Genomic DNA, 9,657 nt, shown 5'->3' with positions numbered 1-9,657 from the left:
ATGTTCTGACGAGCTCAGGTCTGTCTGCAGTTTTGCGTCCTCGAGGGCGTCCCAGCCTCATCCTGATGGTGCTGACGTCCCGTCAGACCTTCCGTCGCTGGCTGGAGTCTCTTCATTGTCTTTCACTTGGGAAATCCCACCTGTGTCCATGAACGGTGTTTTCACCGGCCGCGGCGTCCGGGGAGGACAGCCTTGCTGTCTTCACCCGCGGCGGCTGGGGAGGGGCTGCCCCTCGCTGGGTGGGCGTGTGCCCCCACCACTGCGGTCAGGGTTCTTCTGTCTTGGGTTCCCGCCGTTTGAGGAGACACGTCTGGGTGTGGGTTTCTCGGCTTCCTGAAGCTGTGGGTGTGTGTCCTGCGCCACAAATGGGCGAGTTCCAGCTGTCCTGTCCGCGGGTCGCTCCTCTTCCTTCGGGGGCCCCCAGGGGGACAAACAGACCTTTAGTGTCTGTCCCACAGGTGTCTGGGGTCTGACTCCCCCCAAAATGGTTTTCTTTCCTTTGTTTAGGTTGGATGATTTCCGTCCCCCTGTCTTCAGTCACGGTCACTGACTTTTCTGTCACGTCTGTCTGCTGGTCTCTCTGTCCAGTGAGTTTTAACATTTTGCTTTTCAGCCCTCACGCGTCCGTTTCGCTTCTCTTAACCGTCGGCTTCTGTGCCGACTTTCATGTCTTCACGTCTGTTGAAACGTCTGTGAACTTTGTCCAAGCGCTTCTGCAGTTGCTACCGCAGAGTCCGTGCCGGGCAGTCTCGGTAGCCGGGTCTTTTCATCCTTGGCGTCCGCTGAAAGTCCTTCCCTCTGAGCTGACATTTTGAGGGTCTTTGTGTCCCGACTAACCGTGGGTTACATTCCAGACATGTCTGGATCGGCTTCGGGTCCTGTCTGACTCCTGGGCGACTGTCCATGTCAGCGTTGTTAGGGTTAGGTCCACGACACCCACCACGGTCTGTGGGCTGGTCCTCGGGCTGGGACTGGGTGCTGGTCCACAGGCTCCTGGGTCTGCCACACGCATCTGCAGCCCGGCGGTTGGCCTTGGCCCGGCGGTTGGCCTTGGCCCGGCGGTCGGCCTTGGCGGTCATAGCCACCTCGCGGCTGCTTCCCGAGCTTCTCCCTCTGGCTGGGGACCAACCCTGTCTGCTCCTTCAGCCAGAGACATAGGGCCTTTGCCGTCCTGCTCTGTCATGCCCTTCCGTGATCCGAAGGCCACTTCTGGGTCTACGCAGCGGCAGTGCAGAGAGCACAGCAGTCCCGGGCTCTCGGAGCCAGAGCTGCAGTCCACCCCACGGGCTCCTGCAGCCAGCGCGCTCGCTGCCAGCGGGCCTGTCTGTCGGCTGCTCCGTCATCCTGGCCGGCTCTTCTCTGGGCACTGGCTTCTGGGCCGAGGCTGTCCTGAGCTCTGGCGGGGGTGCAGACGTGGAGATCCGGGTCTGCTGTTGCTTCCCATGTGCTGCTGCGCTGCCCCGTTCGGAGCGAGCGCTTAGCTCCTCTAGCGGCGCTGCGGGAGGGATGGGCCGCGTGCCTGACCCACCGTCCTTGGACCAGGAACCTCTGCTGAGAGCTTTAGGATCTTGGGACCCTCGCTGACCGTGGCCTTGCTCTCATGGGTGCCACTGCCCGTCCTGGCCAGACCTCAGCACACGCGTTCTGAGCACGCGCTGCCTCGGCCCTCCTCCCCGCGCCTCCATCCCTCCCTCGGGTTTCACCCAGTTGCATCCCTCCTCCTCCGTCTTCTGGGGACTAACTCTCGCGCCAGGGGGTCTGCTCTGACCTCTCTTCGATTTCAGTCACTCTCCCTGTCCTGTCCCACTGGCTTCTTTTCGGAAGTCTGGGAGGGTGTTTCTTATTCCCGCCTGCTTTTGTTTTACACGTTGAGTTTCCCTGATGATTTTTAGTCTCCCCAGAGAACGTTCCATCTTCGCCGCTTGTCGGGAGCTGCTTGTGGCGCCCGGCCCTGTGGCTCTGGTCTTGGCTGGGCCGTGCACAGGACATCTTGGGCTCTGGTGCTACTGTGCCCTCGTCTCCCGGTTCCCCTCCTCGTCCTCCTGCTGCTGATTACTGTGGGCTGGGGCAGCCTCCTCTGGGCCCTGTGGCTTCCCCGCCGAGACCCTCATGGCCCCTGCCCATCCGTCCCCCTGAAGCCAGTGTAGGTCCAACCCCAGCAGCCTCTGCTCGGCACTGCCTCTGGCCTCCCGTTCCCCCATCCGTGTCTGCCACGTCTGTCCAACTGTGGTGATGGTCACTGTGTGTGCAGTCAGACACTTGGACACGACGAGCTCCCTGTGTAGCCAGGCCCGGAAGTCAGGCTGCCGACCCATCCGCACCCCAACCCAGCACCCGGCACCCAGCACAATGAGGGGAGCAGGTGAGCCCCCAAGGACAGACGTGGGACAAGCTCTGGGGGTGTGGCTGGGGCTGCTTCCTGCCTCCACGTCCGCCTCCGCCCCGCATCCCCAGCCCCACGCTGCCGTGTGCGGTCCCGTCCTCCACGGGGCGCTCCTTCACACCTCCCTGCTGGCAGCGAGCGCGTGCCATGCTGGACGCGCTCTGGCACTTTCTGCATGCCAGTGACCTCGTCTGCTCAGAGGTTCCAGGGACAGCGGCTGGGGACTCAGCCCCGAGTGTCCTGTTGTCTGTCAGCCGGGCCCCTCCCCCACACAGAGACTGGACGACAGGGTGCTATTGCCAACTGTTTATTCAGGCCCGCACGGGTGACCAGTGACATGCAGTCTGCCTGGGCCCACGGCACACTGACCTGCGCCGCCGGCCCTGCTGGTGAGCAAAGGAGTTCCCAGAGGAGGCCCGACCGAAGGATACGTGTGCTGCGGACGGTCGCGGGGCACAGGCCCTGGGGGAAGAGGGTGGAGGAAGGGCAGGGCCCGTGTCCAGTGCATCCCAAGCCAGCCGGGGGGGCGACCCCCGCGCTGAAGGTCACAGCCGTGGGAGGCGGTGTGTGGTGTGAGCGTGGGGGGGGGGCAGGCCGTCCCCTCCCGGCGGTCCTGCTGGACCCGCGTCTAAGGCTTGACTGTCCCGAGTGTGTCTGCCCGCCACACGGTCGGAGCCCTCGGGAAAAGGCTGCAGGCCTCTGTGCCATCTTCAGCGGGTCCCAGCAGCCCCAGGACACTCCTGTCGGCCAGTGCCCCTCTCAGCGCCTTTGGCTGCCAAACCAGGAGATAAAAGGGTAGGGACGCGGACGCGGGGCCTGGTGGATGCGCACCGTGCGGGGAGAGCGCCAGGCTTTGATGGTGGCGTCGTCGCTGGCCGTCAGCAGGAGCTCCTGCTCTCGGGGACTGAACACCACCGAGTTGACCACGTCCTGGTGCCGCAGCTTAGCCAAGCAGATGTTGTAATGCCGGTCCCAGATGTAGCCATGCCGGTCCTCTGCCCCGCTGCGGGGGAGCCTTGGTGAGACCCTGCCACCGCTCCCAGCCCCAGCCCTGCCCAGCCCCACGCGCCTACCTGGCCACGAAGTCCCTGCTGACGTCCAGGAAGATGAAGAAGCACTCGTCGTTGGGTGTGTAGGCGCGGTGCGCCCGCAGAGCCCGCTTCACCTCCCGCATGGTCTTGAGGTCAAACACCAGCAGGTCGATCTCCTCTGCGATGGGCGGTGGCTGCATGGGGTCGGCCACCACGGAGCCGCTAGGCCAGGCCCGGCTGTTGACGTACAGGTACCTGGGCGAGGGGCACCCTGCTTGGTATCAGTGGCCTGCAGAGACCCCCACCCAGGACACTCTCAGGGACCCACCTGTTGTCTGGGGACAAGCCCATGCCGATGATATGTCCGTGCACATCGATGACGTGGTCCAGGGCGTCAAAGAAGGCATCCGAGCCCCGGCCCTCGCCCAGCACAGGCCCAGCTGTGGTCATCTGGTGCGGCAGGATCTGCTTGATGCCTGCGGGAGGGCCGGGGGAGAGCAGCGGCCTCTGAACGAGGGGCCCCCACGGAACGTGCACTCCAGGCAGCTGGACCAGGGCGGGGCTCCCAGGACAAGCGGAGGAGGCCGACTGTGCCCACAGACTCCAGCCCTGCCCTTGGCCAGGGGACACCAGCCCAGCGGCGGGGAATCGTCAGCCCCCAGGCTCCAGGGAGGCAGGAGGGCCCGCTCCCCTACCGATCTGGTGTGGTGAGTAGGTGAGGCAGCCGGTGGTGAAGATAAGCAGCTTGTGGGCGTTGGCCATGCTGTGCTCTGGGGGCTTGGTGCGGCCCTGGGCCAGCAGCTCGGCCACTTTGGTCTCCAGCGCGTGCTCCGACAGCTGGGGCTGCGCCCGCCCATCCAGGAGCCCATCCAAGAAGCGCCGCAAACCCTCCTTGGTGCGGGCCGGAGCCGGCCCTGGCCCTGGGCCTCCCGCCTCGTCCTCACTGTCGCTGCCCAGGTCAAAGACGCGGCCGGGGGACGCGCCGGCGTCCAGCAGGAGGTCAGGGCTGTCAAAGCGGCTGCAGTCGGCCACCATCACTGTGCGGATGGTGCTGGCGTTGAGGTTCTGAATCTTGAAGAGGCGTTTCACTACGTTGACGTTCTCTGACTCCACGTCCTGGGGTGGGAGACAGCAGGTGGGCACCAGGCCAGGCAGGGGGCCGCCGCAGGGGGCCGCCGCAGGGGGCCGCCACAGGGGCCGCTGCAGGGGGCCGCCAGCCCGCACCTGGAAGGCGTTGTTGAGCCAGAGCACTGAGCAGGAGGTAATGTCCCCGATGCGGTGCAGGTTCCCCGAGATCAGGCTGGTCTCCGTGAGCCAGCAGCCAAACACGTCGTAGGGCTTGTTGCGTACTCGCGACAGCAGAGCGAAGTTGTCTGGGGGGGGGCGGGGGCAGGGCTGTGGGAAGGGGCTGGGCGGGGTGGGGGAGGGCACAGGGCTTTGTAGGAGGAGGGGTGGGGGTGGCCCTGACCGCCCGCCCTCACCTAGGCTGATGACTGCGATCTCACCCGACGAGGAGTTGTGGGGCCCCAGGAACACCCCGGACGCCAGCAGCAGCGAGTCGTCCCGGTTGAACTGGGAGAACTGGGTGTAGCTCCAGTTATAGGGCCGCATGTCCACGCTGCGCCGCAGCGAGACGGTCAGGCCATTGTTCCAGATCTGCAGGGGGGCGGAGTCATCTGGGGGCCTCCTGAGCCTGCCCTGCGCGGGACCCCAGGGCCCAGGCTGCAAGCCCCTCTCCCAGCTGAGCTCAGGCCCAGGAACCAGCAGCAGGATGGGGCTCCTTGCCCCTGGCTGCCCGCTGACCCGAGGGGTGTGGGTCCATGTGGCTGGCTCCTGGCCCTGGAGCACAAGTCGCTTCCCTCCATGGGCAGCGTGGGCCGCAGCTGCCGGGGGCCGGGCTCACCTTGACGGTGCAGTCCTTGGAGCAGGAGGCGAACTGGTAGCCCGAGTGGGAGAAGCTGAGGTGCAGAACCTGGTCCGCGTGCTCCCTGAGCGTCTGGACCTCCACGCAGGGCACCGTGTCATAGAGCCGCCGAAACTCTTCGTACCAGGACGTGGCCGCTGGGGGCGGGGGGTGGTCACCGCTGGGGCCCTGAGCCTCCTTTCCCACAGAGGCCAGCACCCTGACAGCGTAGGGGACATCACCCCAGCTGCACGGGTGCCCCTGGCACCCCGAAGCCCCTGCCTCCCAGCCAGGCCTGTACTGAGGCGTGGCCCGGCTGCTCCCCATCCATGTGAGGGCCGCGCGGTGCCCTGGTGACCGCTACAGAGATCTGGGCAGGGGGGGACCAGTGCTGTGGCTTCAGCTGGCAGCATGTGAATGGCCCTGCCTCCCGCCCTCCCAGCCAGCCTGGTGGCCTGTGGGGCCACGTGCAGGCCCTGACCTGGGTGCCGGGGCACGTCTCGGGCCACCTGGTAGTAGCGGTAGAACTGCTCCCTCCACAGGAACTCGTCCCGGGACACTGCCTGCCACTGGCGGCACACCAGACCGGCGGCCAGTACGTCCGCTGGGCCCAAGCTCAGGAAGATCTGGTAGATGAGGCTGTCAGGGAGCAGGGGTGTGCCCCCCTCGTCCATTGTGACATTCTGCCCAGGCAGCCCTGAAACCCACACGTGGTCCCTTAGTTGCCGGTTGCACTGGCCGAGGATACTGGCCCCAAGGGAGGGGCCCCGTGGCTGAGCTGAGGCCAGTGCCCTGCTGGGACTTCCATCGGACTGAGCCTGTGTAGAGGGCCAGCTGGCCCTGCCCACCTGTCTAAGGGTCCAGCGGCTCCTCCAAGCGCCCTGGACAGCCACACTCCTGGACCCCGTACTCCTGACGGGTGTCCCCGCACGTCCCAGTGGTTCCCTGGAACAGGCAGCTCCGGGCGGGCAGCAGACCCCGCTCAGCACCTCCCGTCGGGGGCCAGCCTGAGCTGGACCCCACATCTGCTCTGAGCCCAGAAGGGGCCGGTGGCGGGGTGGGGCCCTCCGACCTCCTCCCGCGCGGGGGCCCCGGGACACATTTGGGTGCCTGAGCTGGTGACTGCTCCGAGCCCGAGAAACGAAGACCCGGTGGCCCCCCACGCACTCCTGCCACTCTGACCCGGCAGCCCCAAGGCTTCAGACCTCTCAGCGTGGGACCGAGGTCCTTCCGAGCAGAGGCCTGGGGCCCGCGGGACAAGGGCCGGCCCGCCGGCCCCAGACGCCGCCCGGGGCACCAGCCGGCCCTTGGCCTCTGCTCTGTGGCCTGGGGGAGCCCTGCCCGGCGGTCAGCAGGCCAGCGCGGCCGCTGTCGCTGCCGGGCGAGGTGGGGGCGGGGCGGGGCGGGGCGGGGGCGGCCCAACGTCCCCTCCCCCCTCCCCTCTGAGGGGCTGCGGGGGGCGGGGCCTCGGCTCGGCCCCAGGCCCGGCGGCCTCGGCCACTCATTCATCGGCAGAGGGCGCGGCCGAGGCCGAGGGGCCGGAGGCTGGGGCTGGGCGCGGGGGGCTGGGCGCGGGGGGGCGGGGAGCCGGGGACCGGACGCGGCCGGTTTGCGCCCCTCCTCGGGGCCGGGAAACCGGGGGTCCGGGGCCGGACGACGACTTTCCCCGGGGCCGGGCGCACTCACCGCGGCTGCCTCCGCCCGGCTGTGCTGCCCCTGCCCCGGCGCCCGGCCTCGGCCGGCCGACCCGCTTCCGCCCCGCCGCTCCTGCCGCCGCGTCTCTATGATGAAGCCCGCCAGGCTGACGCCTCGAGCCCTGAGGCATCGATGGCCGCAGAGCGCCGAGCACCCGGCTGCCCGCCTCGGCTGTTGCTGCGCCTGCGCGCACTCGAGCTCGCGCCCAGCAGCGCCCCTGGCGGCCGGGAGGGGCATCGCCCTTGCACCGGGGCCCGTGGGCTGGGCTGAGGGCAAGGCTCACTTACTTTGAGGGTTCGAGACCCCGCCCCGCCTCTCCCAGCTGCTCGGGCCCTTGGGTTAGGGGGTTGTGGACAAGGAACCAGAGGTCAACTCGGACTTTGTAAACAGGATTTGGCCAGGGCCCTGCTGGGAAGTGCAGAGTCGAGGAGGCTGGGGGTGGACTTTCGGGGGGGCGGGCAGGGTGCTTGGTAAGGCAGGAGGACCAACGGGGACTTAGTGGGTTGGCGGTGGACGTCGCCGACTTCCTGTGCCAGGCTTCTGGGCGGAACTGGACAGTGGACTCTGACCCAGGACTCGGCCGTCCTGACCTAGGCTTCCCCCAGTCCCCGCACCGTTACTGCCACCGCCATGCTGACCCCCAGGACGGCACTCCTCTTGACTTTGCTCCTGGCTGGGGACTCCCTGAGCCAGAGGGCTCGGAGACCTCCTCAGCCCCCGTCCCCCATCAGCACCATCCCGCCAAAGGCCAACTTTGATGCTCAGCAGGTAGAGGGGGACAGGTGGGTGGGCAGGATCTCACCTAGCTTTCCAGGGGCCAGGGCCAGGCAGCCCCTCATCCCCGTGTGCCCTCACATGGCCTGCCCCTAGTTTGCAGGGACGTGGCTCCTTGTGGCTGTGGCCTCCACGTGCAGCTTCCTGCAGGAACAAGGCCACCGGGTTGAGGCCACCCTACTGCGTGTGGCTCCCCAGCGTGCAGCCATGGCTGTCAGCACCTTCCAAAAGCTGTGAGTCCCCCGCAGGGACCCCTGCCCCCACCCTTGCTGTGGCCTGGACCAGAGTCCTGTGAGGCCCTGCCCGGGTTGGGGTCCCTAAGCCTGCTGTGCTCCCCCGCCCCCCAGGGATGGGATCTGCTGGCAGGTGCGGCAGCTCTACCGAGACGCGGGAGTCCCGGGCCGCTTCCTGCTTCCAGGTGAGGCCAGGGCATCGGGGATGGGGTGCGGGGCTGGGGGGAGGAGCTGACTCTGCTGACTCTGCCCGGCTCCAGGTGCCCGTGCAGTGGACGTGGTCGTCGGAGAGACGGACTATGAGGGCTACGCCATCCTGTACCTGGAGCGGAAGCGGAGGCTGTCGGTGAAACTGTACAGTGCGTCCTTATGGGAGCCCACGCTCCGCACACACTCAGGGCCATCTGTGCGGGGAGAGGCCGCAGGGACGCACACAGACCCTCCTTGTTCTCCCCTCCTTGCATTCTGACTCCTCAGCTGAGCAGGGGTCCGGGAGGGGCCCTAGTGGATAGGCCCAGGTGTGGGGACAGAGGGGACGGGGAAGGGGATGGGTGTGTCCCAAGCACACAATCTCTGTGCCCGGCGTGGCCCTCACCGCGTGCCCAGGAGCCCTGTATGCCCCACAGCCCGCTCACTCCCTCCAAGTGACTCGGCGCTGAGTGCATTTGAGCAGCACGTCCAGAGGGCCAACCTGACCGAGGACCACGTCTTGTTCTTCCCTAAGTACGGTAAGCCTCCCCCAGCGGCTGGCCTTGCCCTCCCGCCGTGCGCCCTGCCCCAGCCCCACTGACCCCTGCTTGGGCCTTCAGGTTTCTGCGAGGCCGCAGACCAGTTCCACGTCCTAGATGGTGAGTGGGCAGTCCTGGCCGGGTGGTGCCGTGACAGGGGGCACCCCTCGCTCCTTCATGGGCTGAGTCTCGTCTCTGCCCCAGAAACAAGAAGGTGAGTTCAGGCAGCGGCCCTGACCTTAGAAGGAGCGAAGACCCTGACGGTGGCGGCACCTGCTACCCCCTCACTGAGCCCCGGCGCCCCACAGGGTCAGGGCCACCCCATGGGGGGACACTCTCCCCTGTGTGCCCTGAAGCTGCCCATCTCCCACAGAGCTCAGGAACGTGGCCTTCATTAAACACTGTCTGTCTTGGCCCCTGATTTCTTCCTTTCCCTGTTGGACCATCTTCTCATGGGCACGTGGGGCTGCTCCCCTGGGTGGGCTGGGGAGGAGCACGTGGCTGGCTCCCCTGGTCAAAAACCCTCCCCAGAGAGGCAGGGTGGTCCCTGCTATCCCAGTGCCCCGGTCTCTGCCTCTTAATTGGGCTGCTGCTCTGTGGTCCCAGCTGCCCTTCCCTGTTCCCAGGCTGTGGGCACACATGCACTGCTAGCCTTGCTGGGCTGCCCGGGGTAGGCCCAGGACCAGAGCCTGTCCCCCTCCCAGATGGTGGGGGACCTTTTCTAGAGGGATCAGGAGCCCTCCCCCCAGGTTCTCCTGGTCTCCCGCTGACCCTGAGCTCCTTCCTGGGAGGCATGGGTCCAGAGTCCCAGTGGCCCTCTGGCCTGTGGCAGGACAGGCCACTGGGGAGGGACAGGCAGACCCCCTCCCCTTTCCTGGATGTGGTACCTGGATCTGCGGGGAGCTGGCAA

General features: G+C 67.1%; 2 protein-coding genes across 9 annotated transcripts; one reads left to right on the top strand and one right to left on the bottom strand.

Annotated features, from left to right (window-relative positions):
• Positions 1 to 2,674: 2,674 nt before the first annotated feature.
• Positions 2,675 to 7,584, bottom strand: LOC116863499 (F-box/WD repeat-containing protein 5). Of its 8 annotated transcripts, none has more exons than XM_032850950.1 (9): positions 7,512 to 7,584; positions 5,799 to 6,014; positions 5,318 to 5,475; positions 4,896 to 5,070; positions 4,639 to 4,787; positions 4,110 to 4,530; positions 3,743 to 3,890; positions 3,457 to 3,669; positions 2,675 to 3,386 (listed from the first exon to the last, which is right to left on the bottom strand). In XM_032850950.1, exons 2-9 carry the CDS (start codon positions 5,989 to 5,991, stop codon positions 3,143 to 3,145), a joined length of 1,701 nt encoding a protein of 566 aa, XP_032706841.1. In that variant the 5' UTR covers positions 5,992 to 6,014; positions 7,512 to 7,584; the 3' UTR covers positions 2,675 to 3,142. The 8 variants fall into 8 exon arrangements, with proteins under 8 accessions (XP_032706841.1, XP_032706838.1, XP_032706840.1 ...); XM_032850947.1 differs by lacking the exon at positions 7,512 to 7,584 and adding an exon at positions 7,004 to 7,132; XM_032850949.1 differs by lacking the exon at positions 7,512 to 7,584 and adding an exon at positions 6,500 to 6,712.
• Positions 7,585 to 7,613: 29 nt separating this feature from the next.
• On the top strand, positions 7,614 to 9,168 carry LOC116863500 (complement component C8 gamma chain-like). Its single transcript, XM_032850954.1, has 7 exons — positions 7,614 to 7,780; positions 7,883 to 8,019; positions 8,134 to 8,204; positions 8,280 to 8,378; positions 8,646 to 8,747; positions 8,829 to 8,867; positions 8,952 to 9,168. The coding sequence occupies exons 1-7, from the start codon at positions 7,643 to 7,645 to the stop codon at positions 8,963 to 8,965; spliced, it is 600 nt and encodes a 199-aa protein (XP_032706845.1). The 5' UTR covers positions 7,614 to 7,642; the 3' UTR covers positions 8,966 to 9,168.
• The last annotated feature ends 489 nt before the right edge of the window (positions 9,169 to 9,657 follow it).

The sequence above is a fragment of the Lontra canadensis genome, unplaced genomic scaffold, assembly GCF_010015895.1.
Source record: "Lontra canadensis isolate GAN:19392208 unplaced genomic scaffold, GSC_riverotter_1.0 scaffold1358, whole genome shotgun sequence".
NCBI lineage: Eukaryota > Metazoa > Chordata > Mammalia > Carnivora > Mustelidae > Lontra > Lontra canadensis.
The sequence above is the reverse complement of the archived record's forward strand: the minus strand, read 5'-3'. Positions and strand labels throughout refer to the sequence as shown.

Excerpts from the sequence above, each read along its gene's own strand:
- LOC116863499 (XM_032850946.1), bottom strand. The coding sequence starts at position 6,342 with ATGTGGGGTCCAGCTCAGGCTGGCCCCCGACGGGAGGTGCTGAGCGGG. Across the intron at positions 5,071-5,317 it reads CCAAGGACTGCACCGTCAAG|ATCTGGAACAATGGCCTGAC; the intron begins GTGAGCCCGGCC and ends GCCCCCCTGCAG. Across the intron at positions 3,891-4,109 it reads CTACTCACCACACCAGATCG|GCATCAAGCAGATCCTGCCG; the intron begins GTAGGGGAGCGG and ends GCCCTCCCGCAG.
- LOC116863500 (XM_032850954.1), top strand. The coding sequence starts at position 7,643 with ATGCTGACCCCCAGGACGGCACTCCTCTTGACTTTGCTCCTGGCTGGG. Across the intron at positions 7,781-7,882 it reads CCAACTTTGATGCTCAGCAG|TTTGCAGGGACGTGGCTCCT; the intron begins GTAGAGGGGGAC and ends GCCTGCCCCTAG. Across the intron at positions 8,205-8,279 it reads GGGCCGCTTCCTGCTTCCAG|GTGCCCGTGCAGTGGACGTG; the intron begins GTGAGGCCAGGG and ends GCCCGGCTCCAG.